Source organism: Rhincodon typus, chromosome 2 (genome assembly GCF_021869965.1).
Source record: "Rhincodon typus isolate 14 chromosome 2, sRhiTyp1.1, whole genome shotgun sequence".
Lineage (NCBI taxonomy): Eukaryota > Metazoa > Chordata > Chondrichthyes > Orectolobiformes > Rhincodontidae > Rhincodon > Rhincodon typus.
Window position 1 is genome coordinate 54083523 of NC_063333.1, and position 21784 is coordinate 54105306.

At 42.3% G+C, this 21784-nt stretch overlaps 1 protein-coding gene across 1 annotated transcript in view; it reads right to left on the minus strand.

The window, feature by feature from the left end:
• Window positions 1-2556: 2556 nt before the first annotated feature.
• The window catches only part of LOC125485408 (serine/threonine-protein phosphatase 6 regulatory ankyrin repeat subunit A-like), a 30320-nt gene continuing 11092 nt past the window's right edge, over window positions 2557-21784 (minus strand). The window contains exons 5-8 of the mRNA XM_048608062.1: window positions 11034-11145; window positions 4208-4234; window positions 3397-3471; window positions 2557-2793 (exon numbers count right to left, since the gene is read on the minus strand). Coding sequence (XP_048464019.1) covers window positions 2572-2793; window positions 3397-3471; window positions 4208-4234; window positions 11034-11145 — 436 coding nt within the window. The 3' untranslated portion in view covers window positions 2557-2571. The remainder of the gene's footprint in view (window positions 2794-3396; window positions 3472-4207; window positions 4235-11033; window positions 11146-21784) is intronic.

Consider the following 21784-nt stretch of genomic DNA (forward strand, 5'->3'; position numbering starts at 1 on the left):
GGGCGGGATGAGGTTGGTTGGTAGGAGATGGAGTTGCGGCTTGAGGTGGGAGGAGGGGATAGGTGGGAGGAAGAAGAGGTTAGGGAGGCAGGGACGAGCTGGACTGGTTTTGGGATGCGGTAGGGGGAGGGGAGATTTTGAAACTTGTGAAATCCACATTGATACCATTGGGCTGCAGGGTTCCCAAGCGGAATATGAGTTGCTGTTCCTGCAACCTTCGGGTGGCATCGTTGTGGCACTGCAGGAGGCCCAGGATGGACATGTCATCTGAGGAATGGGAGGGGGAGTTGAAATGGTTCGCGACTGGGAGGTGCAGTTGTTTATTGCGAACCGAGCGTAGGTGTTCTGCAAAGCAGTCCCCGAGTCTCCGCTTGGTTTCCCCGATGTAGAGAAACTTTCCACATCTGCAGCCGCAGGAAGTGCTACACCTGCCCCCATACCTCCTCCCTCACCCCCATCCCAGGCCCCAAGAAGACTTTCCACATCAAGCAGATGTTCACCTGCACATCTGCTAATGTGGTATACTGCATCCGCTGTACCCGGTGTGGCTTCCTCTACATTGGGGAAACCAAGCGGAGACTCGGGGACCGCTTTGCAGAACACCTACGCTCGGTTCGCAATAAACAACTGCACCTCCCAGTCGCGAACCATTTCAACTCCCCCTCCCATTCCTCAGATGACATGTCCACCCTGGGCCTCCTGCAGTGCCACAACGATGCCACCCGAAGGTTGCAGGAACAGCAACTCATATTCCGCTTGGGAACCCTGCAGCCCAATGGTATCAATGTGGATTTCACAAGTTTCAAAATCTCCCCTCCCCCTACCGCATCCCAAAACCAGTCCAGCTCGTCCCTGCCTCCCTAACCTCTTCTTCCTCCCACCTATCCCCTCCTCCCACCTCAAGCCGCAACTCCATCTCCTACCAACCAACCTCATCCCGCCCCCTTGACCTGTCCGTCCTCCCTGGACTGACCTATCCCCTTCCTAACTCCCTACCTACACTCACCTTTACTGGCTCCATCCCCGCCTCTTCGACCTGTTTGTTTCCTCTCCACCTATCCTCTCCTCTATCCCTCTTCTATCCGCCTCCCACTCTCTCCCTATTTATTTCAAAACCCCCTTCCTCTCCCCCTTTTCTGATGAAGGGTCTAGGCCCGAAACGTCGGCCTCTCTGCTCCTATGATACCATTTTATCAACTAGCTCTGAATTGCCAACATTAAAGATTTCATCACTTAATGCATAGCTGCATAAACAATTTAGAACCTCCGATATCTTCATGATCTGCCTGTTGAAATGCACCCTTAAATCTTTTGGTGCTGAGTAAAAACAAGCTGAATGCAATAGCAGGCAATTTACTGCAGTTCTCATAACAACCAGAGCTGGGAGGAAGCACGCATGGACGACAGCCAAAGTGGGAGAGTGAGCAAGAGCCAGAACGAGCGACAGCCAGAGCGAGCGAGAGCCAGAGCGAGCTAGATAGAAAGAGATAAAGAGAGAGAGTGTGTCTTCTGAAGTATAATGTTGCATGGTACTTAACCCGAGTGTTGAACAAAATCTGAGACTAAGCTACACAGGCAATACTGTCACCTACAACCAAAAACCTGGTCTAAGTGGCTGGTTTTAATGAGATTCTCCAAGGAGGAAAGAGAAGTAGAGGCGTGTAATGGAGGGAATACCTGACCTTTCAGCATTGGATCCTGAAGGAATGCTGATATCTTGTATTTTGGACATTTGTACAAAGAAACAGGAATGAGCTATTCAGCCCACCTAGCCTGCTCTGCCATTCAATTAGATCTTAGCTGGCCATTTAACTCAGTATCATTGGGCATTATTGATGTCTTAAACATGTTCAATGACTGAGCATCCAGAGTCGTCAGGAATAGAGAATTCCAAAAATTTCTCCTTATTTCAGTGTTAAATGGTTTACCTTTTATCAATATATAAATAACTGGATACCAGTGTAGGTCAGCAAACCAGCTGTGATGGATGTAGGGTTTTGACACAAGTTAGGACACTGGGCAGAGTTTTAGATTACCTTAAGTTTATACAGGCTGGAATGCGAGAGGCAAGCCTGCACTGTACTGGAACAGATAAATGTAGGTGATCACAAAGTCATAGATGAAGATTTCAGCAGGGAAGGAATTGAGGTGGGGTGAAATTGAGGAACTTTACTGAGGTAGAAAACAGGCAGAAATGGTCCAAAACATAACAGAAAATGCTGGAGAAACTCAGCATCTTGCTATCTCTTAAAGCCATCACAGATTTTTTCTGCATTTGGAAGTTGTAGAGAAGTTTTCTGGATGTTTTTGTAAGTTAATATCAAGTTCTCTAACTTTCTACCAATTTTTTTGCCTTCTACTTCTTCAGGAGATTGTATGGTGAAAAGGTAAGTAAACGGCACTTACACTTATACCATATCCAGGTTATTTGGATTCTGGTTTTGTGAACTGCCTTTGCTGTGCTACAATTCTTAAGTCCCACATTGTAGCAACTTCCTACACTATAGCATTAATGTAGGTTTTGCATGAGCACAAAATGAAAATTTGGTGAAATTCATTCCGCACAATATTTTAACAAAATCTGCAAATACCTGCAGCATGAATTGGGGTTCTTTTAGTCACAAAATCTTTAACAAGAATGGATGCTCCCTGATTGATTAATACGTCCACACACTCTACATGCCCTTTGAAAGCTGCCAGGTCCAACGGAGTGCGTCCATTATTATTTCTCACATCCAAATCTAAGAGAGACTGTACCAGTACCTCTAGGGCCTGGTGGTGTCCATGGTAAGCCTGAAAAAGTTGAAAAGAGATTTTGCTTAGCACAAAAAAAAATGCATTTTGAATAAACACTACAAGAAATGTAAAACTTAATATTTTAAAATTATATGATAAAACCTGCACTTCCAAATATTGCAGGAGAAATCAATCATTAACATTCCAAAATTTCAGATCCACTTCCAATGGGAAGTCAGTAAAGTCACTTCAAAGAAGAACATAGCTCAAATTGTCTACCGTTTAATCGACAACAAATTAGCTTACAATTTGAGTTACGATCTATAATAGGGTTTGTACATTGCTTGTGATTTTAAAGTAGTTGGTAAATAAAATCATATTCCCCACTCAACATCATAAAGTTCCGGCTACAATAACAGTCAAAAATATATGAAAATGCTTTTTCAAAAACTGTATAAAACTACATTATGTTCATTAGGTTAGCTTGGTGACTAGAATACAACAGTTACATATAAATACATCCCAGATTGCACAACAATTACAATCCATTACTGGACATGAACAACTAGTTAAGTGGTTTGACTGAAATGTTTTGTACAATCCAGATATACTTCAGACAGATACCCTGCAAAAGCATTTGTATAAGCATTTTATACTTACAGCCAAATGCAAAGGACTGATGGGTGCCTTGTTATCAGAATCATTCAGCATGTCTGTACCTGAAGTTTCCATCAACTAAGAAAATAGATAAGATACGTTAGAAAATAAATATTACATGGACAAAGACAATCAACACAAGTTCTTTGCATTGGCAGTATATATTCAATCTTAGATAGAAAAATGTTAATACAGAGACAGTATAAAGCTTCATGGGATAAACTTCGGGAGAGATGGCAAAAAACTTAGAGGTTATAGATACAAATATCAATAGATTTTGTTGAGGGCTGTTGAATACTTTCGTAAATAAATGGGGTCAAGAAATCCTGTCTTTCAGATAGGCCTAACATTTTGCTTTCTCCAGCAAGTTGCATTGCCAGCAATGTGGAAGTCAGCACATAACCTTTCATTATGCTCACTTGATACACTTGAGGGAGTGACTTTAAAGTCTTTTCTTGCTTTTTTTTTTTAAGGTTTGCAACTATATATGGCAAAAATCAAAGAATACTATATCTATTAATGGACATTTTGGAAGCAATGCTATTACATCTTTTTTGCATGATAGGATACTGATGCAAAATAATATTGCAATATTTGATACTGTATGCAAGCTAACCTGTTCTGGAAAAATAAAGGATTGAATTGACTCATATATTCAATGTTAAAATAGCAATGAAAAAGGGGAGCAATTAAGTGGGTTTTAAACACACAAAACTAATATATTTAGCACAACCTCACATCTATGCATTAAAGGCTATGACATTAAATGACAAACAATTAGGATGCAAGGTATGAAATGAATGTAATAACTTACTACATCTAGAGGAGTTTCATTAGCAATCTGGAAAAGTTTAAAAAAAACAATTTACTAAATGGTAAAAGCTCAAAAGTTTTAAGCAACCCCTTGACTCTACACATCATGTCTAAAAATAAAATGAAACACAGGGCTTAATTTATTTTTACATGAACAGATATATAATGTATGGATTCACAGCATAAAAGATATAATGCTTAATTCTGGGCACTTGTCACTCTTTGCTGCCGCTAGTTTTCATTACTGTTACTTTTCTCATGTTAATTTTGGAGTGAGTCCTGTTCTTGATGCAGCATCAGTTTTCTTGGATGGCTTGTAAGCTGACTCTTCTACTACTGTAAATACCCAACCAAAATAATCATGCATCCAATGCTTCCTTATTTCCATTGGCAACGTGAACATCGTCAGTTGTCAAAAGACTAACAATGCTGCTGACCACCTTCTTCCTCCTAAATGTAATTGCAAAACCAGTTTTACACTGATTTTGATATCCCTTGAGAGTCTTCAATGATCCTTTCTGTAGCTCAATCACCCTTTGCTGGTCTTCACACTGTCACATTTGCCGGGGTCTATTTGTTTTAACTTGTTACTTGCTTCTTTAATGGTTAGTGTATTTTATTTTGGGAAGTCCAATTCTTGCTCTATTGGCATATAAACTGGCTGCGCAGCATACCGAGTTTTTTAAGAACACTTCCACTGATCTCCTATCCCTTTGCCCATCAGCAGACTTGACCAATTTATTGTGAACAGTCTTTACCTGATCCCTTTGAAGTCAACATTAGCTAAATACAGAATCTTAATGGTTATTTTGAGTTTTTGCTTTTAAGTCACAAGTTGAATTTGATAGATTTCTTTTAGAAAAATGTCCATGCACCATTAGATTGTTGACAAAACCTGGCTAGTTCATTGTTCATTACTAATCATAATGTGACATAGTCCCTCATTTGTTGTCAGATATACTGCTGCAGGAAACGGACTCAGGCTAACTCAAAATATTCACCGCCCTTTTTCCCCGGTGACTCATTACAATTTCAAGAAGAGTGGCAATCTACGTTTTTTTAACCAACTAAATGTGGCTAGCAATTCTGTTCGGAAACAATGGCAGGATAGATTGTCAAACCAATCATGAAACGACTGTGGCGAATATGCAATTTCATTTCCATGAAAGTAAATTTCTTGAAATATGAACAGGACTGTTTTCTCCCCATACAATGGGTTTGATGGCGGAAGACACATAAATCATTTCCATTGTGCAGACTTGGTGAAAAACACAGTGAAAGCAAAATTTTACACTGCACTTTGCTCATTAATCTTGCCTTGCAGTAAAGCTTAAAATGATTTTCAGAACAATTATCAAGGCATTTACCGTCCAGATTAGGTATGGTAGCTATTCGGTAAATTATTGCTCAAAGTTCACAGAACAATGTGCAATACATTGTTTGAAGGATGTAAAATATTTACTAACAATTGTTTTTATATTCCACAAAACCATTTCAAATTGAAATTGGTCCGCTGATTTTGGCAATCTGTGTTCCAAATCTATTTTTTTCCTAAAGAAGGTGGGGAATGTCAGAGTATTAGCAACAAATAAGTGCACAGGCATGTCCAATTGATGCAAACTGTTTGAAACATTTGAATGACATGACTATTCTCCATCTATGAATTTTTCTCAATGGTTTATGATGGTCTATATAGATCAGATGACAGGGGCCGTCAATAAGCAAAACCTACTCACTCAGTAACCACCTCAACAATGCTCAGTTTGGGTTACACCAGAATCGTTTAACTTTAGATCAACCTTGGACAAAGAAGCTACTTGTCAGAGAAGAGAGTAGTTGTCCTTTCCATAAATACACATAGCACAAAGTATGAAACCGTACAAAAGTTGAAGTTAACAGAGATCAAAGTTTAAATCCTGCAGTTAAACCTCTCAAAGATTGCTGTTAATGATAGATCAGTCATCACAGCTTTAAGATAACATTGCAAAACTTCTTCCAGGAAACATTCTGCATCCAACTCATGTATTTACAAAGAACAGAAAATAGTTGCTCTACTTTGAAAACAATGCTGGTCAATCAGAAATGTAAGCATTGAACCAAATTATTCGTGATTAAACCAATGATTTTCTGCTGTCATAAAGTCAAAAATAGGGTTGCCGTCAATGATTCCAGCACTCAACTGCACATGCAAACCTCTGACAATAAAACAACCCTTTGTCAGCCTGTAATAATCCCATATCAACATATAGATTTGGGCTGATGATGATCAAACGACACTGTACATGGTGTCAAGTAATGAGAATCTCGAATGCGAAAGCAGCCAACTGCCCCCAACTTTCATTAGTTCCCAGCTTATTACATTACAGATTACAGATCAGAAATTAAACTAGACCAGTCACATCAACACAATGGCTCATTTTATCCCTGCTAAAATCTCAGCTATTTACAAGGCTCAATTTATGAAAACAGATGATGCAGTTACAAAAATACTCGGAAGCTCAAAACCATTAGCAAAGCAGTCCACTTGAGCAGTGATTGCCTATGCTCCTGGATTCAGTATCCATTAATCACTGGCACACTGGTTATAGTACACATGATCAGAAGGTTGCATGGAATTTTTTCTTTTTTTTATCATTCACGGGACCTTGGCATCTCTGCCCATTTGTTGACCGTCCGGAATTGCCCTTGAGAAGTTGGTGGTGAGCTGCCTTCTTGGTAGGTAAACCCACAATTCTATCTGGGAGAGAGCTCCAGGATTTCGACCTAGTGGCACTGAAGGAATAACGATTTATTTCCAAGTCATGATGGTGAGTGACTTGCAGGGGAAGTTGCAGGTGGTTATGTTTGCAAATATTTGCTCCCCTTGTCCTCCAGAAGGCAGTGGTAATGTCCAAGAAGCCTTGGTGAATTTCTGTAGTGCATCTTCTGTGGGTGGTACACACTGCTTTGTCAGCATTGGAGGGAATCAAGCAGGCTGTTCTGTCCTGGATGGTGTCAAGCTTCTGAAGTGCTGTTGGAATTGCACTCATAAGGCAAGTGGGGAGTATCCATCAAATTTCCTGACTTGGGCCTTGTAGATAATTGACAGGGTTTGGGGAGTCAAGAGGTGAGCTACCCACTGCAGAATTCCTCGCATCAGACCTGCTCTTGTAGTCACCCCACTTATATGGCTAGTCCAACTCAGTTTCTAGTCAATAGTAAAACATAGAACGTTGACAATGGGGAATTCAGTTATAATACTGCCACCGAATGTCAAGGAGTGATGATCAGATTTTCTCTTGTTGGAGATGATAATTGCCTGGTACTTGCATGGTGTGATTGTTAGACATGGGCTGCTTCAGTACCTGAGGAGTTCCAAACGCTGCTGAATACTGCACAATTATCAGCGAACATCCCCACAGAGACATAGAATTGTACAGCATGGAAGCAGATTCTTTGGTCCAACTTGTCCATGCCAACCAGAAATCCTAAATTAATCTGGTCGCATTTGCCTGCATTTAGCCCATATCCCTTGTAACCCTTCCTATTCTTATACCCATCTGGATGCCTTTTAAATGTTGTAATTGTATCAGCCTCCACCACTTCCTCTGGCAGCTCATTCCATACACGCACGACCATGTGTGTGAAAAAGTTGCTCCCCAGTTCCCTTTTAAATTTTTCTCCCTCACCTTAAACCTATGCCCTCTAGTTTTGGACTCCACTACCGTGGGGAAAAGACCTTGGCTATTCACCCTATCTATGCCCTGTATGATTTTATACACCTCTAAGATCACCCCTCAGCCGCTGACGCTCCAAGGAAAACAGCCCCAGCCTATTCAGCCTCTCCTTATTAGTTCAAACCCTCAAACCCTGGCAACATCCTCGTAAATCTTTTATGAACCCTTTCAAGTTTCACAACATCCTTCCTATAGCAGGGAGACAGTATTCCAAAAGTGGCCTAACCGATGTCCTGTACAGCCGCAACATGACTTCCCAACTCCTATGCTCACTGCACTGACCAATAAAGGCAAGCATACCAAATGCCTTCTTCACTATCCTGTCTACCTGTGACTCTCTTTTCAAGGAACTATGATCATGCACTCCAAGGTCTCTTTGTTCAGCAACACTCCCCAGGACCTTACCATTAAGTTCTGATCTTATGATGGAAGAAAGTTCATCGATGCAACAGTTGAGCCTGGTTGGGCCAAAGACACTATCCTGTGGAACTCCTGCAGTGATGCCCTCGGACCGGAGATGACTGATCTCCAAAAACCACAACTGCCAGGTATGACTCCAACCGGCAGCAAGTTTTCCCTGATTCCCACTGACTCCAGGTTTACTAAGGATTCTTGCTGCCATACTCTGACAAGCATGGCCTTAATGTAAGTGACAGTCACACTCATGTCACCCCTGGAACTGAGCTCTTTTGTCTATGTTTGAACTAGGCTTGTAAGATGCCTAGAGTAAGAAACATTGGTGAAACCTATTAGCAGAGTCAGTGATAACAAGGTGTGGAGCTGGATGAACACAGCAGGCCGAGCAGCATCAGAGAAGCAGGAAGGCTGACATTTCGGGCCTAGACCCTTCTTCAGAAAATGAGAGTCACTGAGCAGGTTATTACTAAACAAGTGTTGCTTGATAGCACTGCTGATGATACCTTCCAAAATTTCCCTGACAATCGAGAGTAGAGTGACGTGGCTGTAATTGGTGGAGTTATATTTGTCCTGCTTTTTTGTGTTACATTAAGGAGCCATTGAGGGATTTAAGATACGAATGTCACATTGCTGTTTGTCTAGTGTCACATGCAGGCCAGACCCAGGCATGGATGGCAAAGCAACAGAATTCCAAAAATTCATCCCAACATTGCAACCTTCAGTGTCCCCAAGCGAAAAATGAGATGATGTTTGAAGATCAGGACCTCTTCAGGATCCAATATCAAGTTCAATAATTTTAAGGCTTGAGCTCCTTCTTCCATGTCTTTCCCTCAACCCCCCACACACCCGGCCCTGTCATCATACAAGCTGTTTTCACCTCAGCCAATGCCCACAAATGGTCCCCATTAGCAGCTTTTCTTTCTCCCCAATTCACCATTCCTTTGTCTGCCCCACATCTGTTGTCTCTCTCTGGGCTCCATCTCCACTTATTGTTTACTCCTGCCTGCATTTCCCACCCACCATTCTATCCCACGCTACTTACATACAGTAAACTCAATGTGCTATTTGCTGCCCACATATTTCACCTGTCTATATCTTTGCAGGCTCTGGTGTCTTCCTCCCAAGTCATCTTTCTACCTGCTTTGTATCATCAGCAAACTTGGATACATTACTATCCATCTCTTCATCTAGGTCATTGATGTATATTACCAATAGATAAGACCCATTGCTGACTTTTGCTATAGTCCATTAGCCCCAGTCTGCAACTTTAAAATGCACTAATTATGCCCACTCTGTTTCCTGTACATTAACCAATCCTCAATGTTATTATACCATGAGCCATGAGTCCATAAAATTTAGTGAGATACTGCATCTCATTTTGGAAATCTAAGTTTACTACAACTATTAAATATTACTGGAATTTGGAGATTGCAGCTATTGGGAAAGATAGAAAAGGTTAAGACTCCTATCCTTAAGAATTGGTTGAACAGGAGAGATGTGGGGAGAATAATGTTTCCACATGGAGGCAATACCAAAACCTGGTGCCATAAATACAAGCCAGTTAGCCAATTATGATCAATTCAGGAAGTAAGGGGAAATTTATGTACTGGAATACTGTATTTAAAATATGGGATTTAATAATAGTGAAAATGGTCCAAGACAAGTGGCTTAGATGCTTTGAAAAGGAAACTACGTAGAGGAACTGTGAAAGTATGGATATGGTGAAATACTGATATCAGGTAGGTACACGGGAAGGGACTTCATGACTCGCGTGGAGTAGCAAAGTAGGTGGAATGAGTAGCCGTGGCTGTGCTACATATTGTGTATTTTATAAGCAGACACATGGAATCATACAAACAGGTTTACTGCCCCCAAATTAGGTGAAAAAGAAATGACAAGACAGATCATTCACCCGTGTACAGCTCTGACTATGAATTGTGGAATCTACTTAGTTTAGTTGGTAGCAGTTTCAATACTGGTTCAGAAGGTTATGGGCTTTTCACCACTTGAGATCCGAACCTCAGTCTAGAATAGCACTTTACTGAATTACTGTGAAAATAGCACGTCGCTTGGTATGACTTTAAATGAAAATTGCAGTTTATTAAAATGCAAAATTTAACATGGTTATATTTTAAAAAAAACAGTTCTTCTGGTATGGAGACAGTAAGCACTGCAGATGCTGGAAGCTAGAGTCAATAAATGTGGAGCTGGAAAAGCTCAGCAGGTCAGACAGCATCCAAGGAGCAGGAAAGTCAACATTTCATGCTGAAATGTTGACTTTCCTGCTCCTCAGATGCTGTGTGACCTGCTGGGCTTTTCCACTCCACACTGATTGACAGTTCTTCTGGTATCTTGGCTAACATCCCTCTCTAAACCAAAATAATGAGAAAGCAGATTAATCATTCATTCATTTCCATCATTTCCTCTCGCAACTGCAATTCATGGAAATTCACTGGCTGTGAAGAGCTTTGGGGGTATAAATAACGAAAAATCCATAATGCCTGATGCAATACTTTGTTGATGGCAACCATACTGAAGTCCACATACACAGATCAAGGTCATTCTACAACATAGAGGAATACAGAACTTAACACATTTGCTACCTCCAAATTACCTAATTTCTCAGTTCTATTACATCTATCAAAATATTTAGTAATTAGTTTCTCAGTTTAAAAAAAAAATGAACAGACTTACAAGTTCAAGACATAAACGGTGCCCATAAGCAGCTGCATAATGCACTGCATTATAGCCCTGTTTATCTCGAATTCCAGGATTTGCATCATTTCGGAGCAGGTACTCCAGGCACCTGAACATGGACAAGAAGTCATGAGTTACAACTTGAAATAACCTTGAGTGAACACCAACACTTCACCTTAAAAAGTATATGCAAGTATGTTGCATTTCAATATAATAAAAACAGAATATTGGAAATAGTCATCAGGCAGCATTTGTGAAAATGAGTTAACATTTCAGGTCAATGATCTTTCATTAGATTATTTATTCATGGAGAGTTCAGACATTTTTCAGTTTTGAGTTATACAGAACACATATTTAAGCACTGACCAATGTTGTTGGTGAGGCTTAAAAAAGTATATTTGATCATAATGCTCCTGCAATGATAAGACTTTTACTGGACTATATTTTTTGCCATATCTAGGCCTCAACCCTCTCAACGCCTTTTCAGAATTACAAATTAAATAAGCTGACTGTGGCTCAATGCACTTCCCATAGAATTCTCCTTACATCCACTTCAGTGGCCATTCCATGTATTAAAATATTAATTCTAATTTCAATCTCATCAACAGGTTCACGTCACTGGAGGGAAGAGGATGTTAAGGTTTCAACAATACCAGTACTAACAACTACAGGGCCAACTGTAACAAGGTATAGTACTATATGAAGTTACAGATAGAAAGGTCTTTAACCACACACACCAGACATCACTTTTATCCTTGAGTCAACTTCTGCTTTAGCAGCTTTCAACTGCAAACAATTCCAAGCTATCACTTCCCAACCTAATTCCCCCACCCCCCCTAAAACATGTTGAATAAAGGCACTGAATTCATGGCTGAATTTAACAATGGGTAGCAAGCTACAAATTAGCAAGTAATCTGAAATAAAAACAAAGTTCTACAAATACACAGCAAGTCTGGCAGCATCAGTGGAGACAGAAATAGAGTTAAAGTTTCAAGTCACATATTCCTGCTTTGCAGAACTCAAGAACTTTTTTTATTTCACATCTTCAGCATTCACAATACTTTGCTTTTACTCAAGTTCTCTGAAGAACTGCTCAATACCATTCTTTCCTCCAGTCTTCAATAGCTTTACTCCATAGCTTCTCCTAGGAGGTTTCCTCCTGTGGCTTGCATTGATCTGAAAGTGTGCGCTAGATTACCTTCAGATTTTACTGCATTTCCCGTTGCTTACCCATGCTTAACTACAAATTGATTTTCTGATAAAATACAGTTGTTGTGCATGATATCTCAACAGATGGCTGATATACCATCAAGGGGCATTCACATGATGTATCACTGTATTATGGGGTGATTTAATGGTACAAAACTTGCAGTCTCCATCTTACTGGGCTCTGTTCTCTTGCAGCATGATGTGTTTAGGGAAGTATGTTACAATACATCAGCAATCACTTCATGTCTTGATGACAAGCTCAGAAGTAAACACCAGTAACGGCTTACAAAAGAATCAGCACTGAAAATCAGTGATCCAGTAAAATAAAGAAACAAACAAGTGCTGCACTCTACCTCAATGAAAGTAAAAGCCATAGATCTTCAACAAATAAATTTCAGGTCATTAACATTTATCAAAAAAGCAGTGGCATGATGAACGATTGTAACTATTTTCCTTGCCCACAATGGTATAAAACAAATCCTACAGCATTTATATTAGCTTTTCTTGAGACTAGTTCTGAAACAGGATACAAAGCCCAGTGTAGATTACATACAGATTCTGAAGAGGACCTCTGGGTACCATTCTTTGGGGAAGCTATATTGTACATGGAGTTAGGTCACATGATCTCATGGAATGGCTGAACATACTCAGGGATCAACTCTCTTACTTCTGCTCTTATGACCACCCTCCAATCTTCCCAAGACACAAGACTGACTTCTTAACTTCTTCTCTGAATTGCCATACACCAAATATCAAACTAACTCCGAATATGGATGAATATCTCAGACTTGTCCTCAAGTACTTAACCCACGAACAGCTGTTACTATTTTATCCTCCACAGGATGGAGCTTTAACATTCAAAAAACAATATTACAAAACTTGTTATGCTTGTTTGCTCTAGAGGTGGTGACAGAAATTCAGCCAAGCAAATGCAACCAATCCTACATAAGCAAAGTGGAAACTACTTTCCTTCATACAAAGAATTTGCCTACAGAACTTAGCAATTTCAAGCATGTGGACAGAAACTGACTCCAGGCCCCTTACAGCAAAGGGAACGCAAGTCTTAGCAAAGGAAACCTCAAATTGGTTTTAAAGCATCAACAAGGCCAACCGGAAATCGGATACAATGAACCAGGAGGTTGAAGTTAAATATTATTGAAATATTGATAAATCTACTGCATCTAACATGCTGTCCTACATTGAATTAGATTGGGAACATTGTATAGGAGACCGTTCAGGTCAAATTGTACATAAGAAGATAAGAACTAGGAGGAGTAGGCCATCTGGCCCCTCAAGCCTGCCCCGCCATTTAATAAGATCATGGCTGAACTTTTTGAGACTCAGCTCCACTTACCCGCCCACTCACCATAACCCTTAATTCCTTTACTGTTCAAAAATTTATTGGGTGAAGAAGTTCCTCCTGACCTCAGTCCTACATCTGCTTCCCTTTATTTTGAGGCTATGCCCCCTAGCCCTAGTTTCAACTGCTAGTGGAAACAACCTCCCTGTCTCCACCTTATCTTTTCCCTTCATAATCTTATATGTTTCTATAAGATCTCCCTTCATTCTTCTGAATTCCAATGAGTATAATCCCAGCCTACTCAGTCTCTCCTCATAATCCAACCCTCTCAACTCCGGAATTAACCGAGTGAATCTCCTCTGCACCCGATCCAGTGCTAGTGTATCCCTTCTCAAGTAAGGAGACCAAAACTGCACACAGTACTCCAGGTGTGGCCTCACCAGGACCCTATACAGCTGCAGCATAGCCTCCCTGTTTTTAAACACCATCCCTCGAGCAATGACAGACAAAATTCCATTTGCCTTTTTAATTACCTGATGCACCTGCAATCCTACTTTTAGCGATTCATGCACAAGGACACCCAAGTCCCTCTGCACAGCAGCGTGCTGCAATTTTTTACCATTTAAAACATAGTCCACTTTGCTGTTATTCCTACCAAAATGGATGACCTCACACTTATCAACATTGTACTCCATCTGCCAGACCTTCGCCCACTCACTTAGACTATCTATATCCCTCTGCAGACTTTGTGTCTTCTGCACACTTTGCTCTACTACTTACCTTAGTGTCATTTGCAAATTTTGACACACCACACTTAGTCCCCAACTCCAAATCATCTATGTAAATTGTAAATAATTGCAGTCCCAACACTGATCCCTGAGGCACACCACTAGCCACTGACTGCCAACCAGAAAAACACCCATTTATCCCTACTCTTTGTTATCTACTAGTCAACCAATCCTCTATCCACGCCGATACATTACCTGTAATACCATGCAACTTTATCTTATGTAGCATCCTTTGGTGTGGCACCTTGTCAAATGCCTTCTGGAAATCCAGATACACCACAACCACAGGTTCCCCATTGTCCACCATGCAAGTAATGTCCTCAAAGAATTCCACCAAATTAGTTAAACATGACCTACCCTTCATGAACCCATGCTGGGTGTTCCCAATGGGACAATTTATATCCAGATGTCTTGCTTTTTCTTCCTTAATGATAGATTCAAGCATTTTCCCCACTACCGAAGTTAAGCTAACTGGCCTATAGTTACCTGCTTTTTGTCTACTTCCTTTTTTAAACAGTGGCGTCGCATTGGCTGTTTTCCAATCTGCGGGAACCACCCCAGAGTCCAGTGAATTTTGGTAAATAATTACTAGAGCATTTGCTATTTCCCCCATCACCTCTTTTAGTACCCTGGGATACATTTCATCAAGGCCAGGAGACTTGTCTGCCTTTAGCCCCATTAGCTTGCCCAGCACTGCCTCCTTAATGATAATGATAGTTTCTAGGTCCTCACCTGCTATAACCTTCTTGCCATCAGTTTTCGGCATGTTATTTGTGTCTTCCACTGTGAAGACCGACACGAAATAACTGTTTAATGCCTCGGCTATTTCCTCATTCCCAGTTATTAAATTGGCTTTCTCATCCTCTAAAGGACCAATGTTTACCTTCACCACTCTTTTACGATTTACATATTTATAGAAACTTTTGCTGCCTGTTTTTATATTCTGAGCAAGTTTACTCTCATAATCCATCTTACATTTCTTTATAACTTTTTTTGTGGCTTTCTGTTGGCCTCAAGATTTCCCAGTCTACTAGTTTCCCACTAATCTTTGCCTTTTTGTATGTTTTGTTTTAAATCTGATACTCTCCTTTATTTCCTTAGACATCCATGGCTGACTATCTCTTTTCCTACAGTTCTTCCTTATCAGTGGAATATACTTCTGCTGAGCACTGTGAAAAATCGTTTTGAAAGTCCTCCACTGTTCCTCAATTGACCCACCATAAAAGTTTTTGTTCCCATTCTACCTTAGCTAACTCCTCCCTCATCCCATCATAGTCTCCTTTGTTTAAGCACAGGACATTGGTACTGGATTTAATCTTCTCACGCTCCATCTGTATTTTAAATTTGAGCATACAGTGATCGCTCCTTCCGAGAGGATCCCAGCTGTGAGATCATTAATTGTTCCTGTCTCATTACACAGGACTAGATCTAGGATAGCTTGCTCCCACGTAGGTTCCATTACATATTGTTCAAGGAAATTGTCGCGGATGCATTCTATGAACCCCTCCTCAAGGCTGCCATGACCGGCCTGGTTTGACCAATCGATACTTGACCAGGGGCCTGCCGGGAGGTAAGTTTCCCAGTTAAAAAACTTACCTCGTGCAATCAGCGGCCTCCATTTTTAGCAGCAGCAGCAGCGGGAGCAGTGAGAGCGAGGACCAAGGGCCTGCCGGGAGGTAAGTTCTTCATTTCAGCAGCGGAGCTATGTGGGAGCGGTCGAATTGCGCTCTCGGAAGTGAGTGAACTAATATATTTGGGCAGTGGCTAAACCCGAGACACTACACGTGTAGTGTCTCCCACCTGCTCTCCTCCTCTGACCAAAAAAAAAGACTCTGGTGTGTTGATAAGGTAAGTGTTTTCCTTTTTTTTTTATCGTGTGCTGGTAAGTAGAGTGAGTTGGTACAAATTTTTTTCATTTCATTTATCTAGTATTTGATATTATAGTAGGACTAAGTTAAGCTCAAGAATAAAAATGGCAGGACATCCCAGACCGGTGTTATGCTCCTCATGCTCAATGTGGGAGCTCAGGGACGCGGCTGATGTCCCTGACTCCTACACGTGCAAGAAGTGTGTCCAGCTGCAGCTCTTGTTAGACCGCATGACGGCTGTGGAGCTGCGGATGGACTCACGTTGGAGCATCCGCGATGCTGAGGAAGTCGTGGATAGCACGTTCAGCAAATTGGTCACACCGCAGATTAGGATTGCTGAGGGAGAAAGGGAATGGGTGACCAAAAGGCAGAAAAAAAAAAGCAGGAAGGCAGTACAGGTGTCCCCTGCAGTCATCCCCCTCCAAAACAGGGTGATTTAGTGGTTTGGATCAGAAATTGGCTAGCTGTAAGAATTCAGAGGGTGGTGGTTGATGGGAAATGTTCATCCTGGAGTTCAGTTACTAGTGGTGTACCTCAAGAATCTGTTTTGGGGCCACTGCTGTTTGTCATTTTTACAAATGACCTGGATGAGGGCGTAGAAGGATGGGTTAGTAAATTTGCGGATGACACCAAAGTCGGTGGAGTTGTGGATAGTGCGGAAGGATGTTGCAGGTTACAGAGGGACATAGATAAGCTGCAGAGCTGGGCTGAGAGGTGGCAAATGGAGTTTAATGCGGAAAAGTGTGAGGTGATTCACTTTGGAAGGAGTAACAGGAATACAGAGTACTGGGCTAATGGTAAGATTCTTGGTAGTGTGGATGAGCAGAAAGATCTCGGTGTCCATGTGCATAGATCACTGAAAGTTGCCACTCAGGTTGATAGCGTTGTTAAGAAGGCGTACAGTATGTTAGGTTTTATTGGTAGAGGGATTGAGTTTTGGAGCCATGAGGTCATGTTGCAGCTGTACAAAACTCTGGTGCGGCCGCACTTGGAGTATTGCGTACAGTTCTGGTCACCGCATTATAGGAAGGACGTGGAAGCATTGGAAAGGGTGCAGAGGAGATTTACCAGAATGTTGCCTGGTATGGAGGGAAGGTCTTATGAGGAAAGGCTGAGAGTCTTGAGGCTGTTTTCGTTAGAGAGAAGAAGGTTAAGAGGTGACTTGATAGAGACATACAAGATCATCAGAGGATTAGATAGGGTGGACAGTGGGAGCCTTTTTCCTCGGATGGTGATGGCTCGCACGAGGGGACATAGCTTTAAATTGAGGGGTGATAGATATAGGACAGATGTCAGAGGTAGGTTCTTTACTCAGAGAATAGTAAGGGCGTGGAATGCCCTGCCTGCAAAAATAGTAGACTCGCCAACTTTAAGGGCATTTAAATGGTCATTGGATAAACATATGGATGATAATGGAATAGTTTAGGTTAGATGGGCTTCAGATTGGTTTCACAGGTCGGCGCAACATCGAGGGCCGAAGGGCCTGGACTGCGCTGTAATGTTCTATGTTCTATACCGTTTTGGATACTGTTGGGGGAGATGGCTCACCAGGGGAAGGCAGCAGTAGCCAGGTTCATGGCACCGTGGCTCGCTCTGCTGTACAGAAGGGTGGGAAAAAGAGTGGAAGGGCTATAGTCATAGGGGATTCGATTATAAGGGGAGTCGATAGGCGGTTCTGTGGTTGAAAACAAGACTCCTGAATCGTATGTTGCCTCCCAGGTGCACGGGTCAGGGACGTCAGATCGACTGCAGGACATTCTGAAGGGGGAGGGTGAACAGCCAGCTGTCATGGTGCATATAGGCACCAATGATATAGGTTAAAAAAAACGGGACGAGGTCCTACAAGCAGAATTTAGGGAGTTAGGAGCCAAGTTAAAAAGTAGGGCCTCAGAGGTAGTAATCTCAGGATTGCTACCAGTGCCACGTGCTAGTCAGAGTAGGAATGAAAGAATAGGCAGGGTAAATGAGTGGCTTGAGAGATGGTGCAGGAGGGAGGGGTTCAGATTTTTGGGACATTGGTACCGGTTCTGGGGGAGGTGAGACTATTACAAATCGGACGGTCTACACCTAGGCAGGACTGGAACCAATGTCCTCGGGGGTGCTTTTGCTAATGCTGTTGGGGAGGGTTTAAACTAATGTGGCAGGGGGATGGGAACCAAATGAGGTGGTTAGTGGACAGTAAGGAGGTAGTAACTAAAGCCTGTGAGGAACTAGATAATGAAGTCAGTGTGACTAAGGGGAAGAGGAGGCAGAGAGCAGATGATGAACGCAAAGGGACAGGTGGTCTGAGGTGCATTTGTTTTAATGCGAGAAGTGTAGTAGGTAAGGCAGATGAACTTAGGGCTTAGATTCGTACCTGGGAGTATGATGTTATTGCTATTACTGAGACTTGGTTGAGGGAAGAGCAAGATTGGAAACTAAATATCCCAGGATACAGATGCTTCAGGTGGGATAGAGAGGGAGGTAAAAGGGGTGGAGGAGTTGCATTACTGGTCAAAGAGGATATCACAGTTGTGCTGAAGGAGGGCACTATGGAGGACTTGAGCAGTGAGACAATATGGGCAGAGCTCAGAAATAGGAAGAGTGCGGTAACAATGTTGGGGCTGTACTACAGGTCTCCCAACAGCGAGCGTGAGGTAGAGGTACAAATATGTAGACAGATTATGGAAAGATGTAGGAGCAATAGGGTGGTGGTGATGGGAGATTTTAATTTTCCCAACATTGACTGGGATTCACTTAGTATTAGGGGTTTAGATGGAGCAGAATTTGTAAGGAGCATCCAGGAGGGTTTTATGGAGCAGTACATAAATAGTCGAACTTGGGAAGGGGCCATACTGGATCTGGTGTTGGGGAATGAGCCTGGCCAGGTGGTTGACGTTTCAGTAGGGGATTACTTTGGGAATAGTGATCACAATTCTGTAAGTTTTAGAATACTGGTGGACAAAGACGAGAGTGGTCCTAAAGGAAGAGTGCTGAACTGGGGGAAGGTCATGATAGCAAAATTCGGCAGGAGTTGGGAATGTGGATTGGGAGCAGCTGTTTGAGGGTAAATCCACATTTGATATGTGAGAGGCTTTTAAAGAGAGGTTGATTAGAGTGCAGGACAGACATGTCCCTGTGAAAATGAGGGACAGAAAGGGCAAGATTAGGGAACCATGGATGACAGGTAAAATTGTGAGACTAGCAAAGAGGAAAAAGGAAGCATACATAAGGTCGAGGCGACTGTAAACAGACGAAGCTTTGGAAGAATATCGGGAAAGTAGGACCAATCTGAAACGAGGAATTAAGAGGGCTAAAAAGGGTCATGAAATATCTTTAGCAAACAGGGTTAAGGAAAATCCCAAAACCTTTTATTCGTACATAAGGAGCAAGAGGGTAACTAGAGAAAGGGTTGGCCCACTCAAGGACAAAGGAAGGAAGTTACGTGAGAAGTCAGAGAAAACGAGCGAGATTGTTAATGAGTACTTTGCGTCAGTATTCACTGAGGAGAGGAACATGACAGATGTTGAGGTTAGGGACAGATGTTTGATTACTCTAGGTCAAGTCAGAATTAGGAGGGGGGGGGGGGGGGGCTAGTGTTGGGTATTCTAAAAGGCTTTTTGTGGACAAGTCCCCAGGTCCAGATGGGATCTATCCCAGGTTACTGAGGGAAGCGAGAGAAGAAATAGCTGGGGCCTTAACAGATATCTTTGCAGCATCCTTGAGCACGGGTGAGGTCCCAGAGGACTGGAGAATTGCTAACGTTGTCACCTTGGTTAAGAAGGGCAGCAAGGATAATCCAGGTAATTATAGACCAGTGAGCCTGACGTCAGTGGTGGGGAAGCTGCTGGAGAAGATACTGAGGGATAGGATCTATTTACATTTGGAAGAAAATGGGCTTATTAGTGATAGGCAGCATGGTTTTGTGCAGGGAAGGTCATGTCTCACCAACTTGATAGAATTCTTTGAGGAAGTGACAAAGATGATAGGTGAGGAAGGACTGTAGATGTCATATACATGGACTTCAGTAAGGCGTTTGATAAAGTTCCCCATGGTAGGCTGATGGAGAAAGTGAAGTTGCATGAGGTCCAGGGTGTACTAGCTAGATGGATAGAGAACTGGCTGGGCAACAGGAGACAGAGAGTTGTAGTGGAAGGGAGTTTCTCAAAGTAGAGAACTGTGACCAGTGGTGTTCCACAGGGATCAGTGTTGGGACCACTGTTGCTTGCGATATACATAAATGATCTGGAGGAAGGTATAGATGGTCTGATTTGCAAGATCCAATTCAAGAGCGAACTATACGATAAATGGAAAATTGATACACAGAGAGATCTGGGTGTTCAGGGCCGTTGTACCCTGAAGGTGGCAACGCAGGTCGATAGAATGGTCAAGGCGGCATACGGCTTGCTTTCATTCATCGGACGGGGTGTCGAGTACAAGAGTTGGCAGGTCATGTTACAGTTGTGTAGGACTTTGGTTCAACCACATTTGGAATACTGCGTACAGTTCTGGTTGCCACACCACCAAAAGGATGTGGATTCTTTGGAGAGGGTACAGAGGAGGTTCACCAGGATGTTTCCTGGTATGGAGGGCGCTAGCTATGAAGAGAGGTTGAGTAGATTAGGATTATTTACATTAGAAAGATGGAGGTTGAGGGGGGACCTGATTGAGGTCTACAAAATCATGAGAGGTATAGACAGGGTGGATAGCAAGAAGCTTTTTCTCAGAGTGAGGGACTCAATTACTAGGGGTCACGATTTCAAGGTGAGAGGGGAAAAGTTTAAGGGAGATATGCGTGAAAAGTTCTTTAAGCAGAGGGTGGTGGGTGCCTGGAATGCATTGCCAGCGGAGGTGGTAGAGGCAGGCATGATAGCGTCATTTAAGATGTATCTAGACAGATACATGAATGGGCAGGGAGCAGAGGGATACAGATCCTTGGAAAATAGTTGACAGGTTTAGATAGAGGATCTGGATCGGCGCAGGCTTGGAGGGCCGAAGGGCCTGTTCCTGTGCTGTAATTTTCTTTGTTCTTTGATATGTAGACTAAAATCCCCCATGATAATTGCTGTACCATTTTTACATGCATTAGCTATTTCTACGTTTATTGCCCGCCCCACCATGATGTCATTATTTGGAGGCTCCTGTGTTCCTGTCTGCAGGGTCCCTCTACCTACCTCACTCGCAGTGACACACTGCTGTCCCTGGCCACTGATCGAATTAACATTAGTTAATCTACTAGGTGTGACTGCCTCCTGGAACACGGCATCCAGGTATCTCTCCCCCTCCCGGATGTGCCGTAGTGTTTGGAGTTCGGATTCCATCTCATCAATTTTGAGCTGGAGCTCCTCAAGCAGCCAACACTTGGTGCAGATGTGGTCACTGCCGTTCTCAATGGGATCAGCTAGTTCCCACATCATACAGTTGGCATTTATACTCAACTCGCAAATCCTCCCATCTAAACTTAATTATTATTACAACTATTTATTCCCTTCTCTCATATGCTTGCAGAGATCCTCTTAAATACACCTACACAATCATTTCAATCTCTCCCTGTTGTAACTAGACCCAGATTCTCACAACTTCTTCAAGATGCTTCACTTGAAC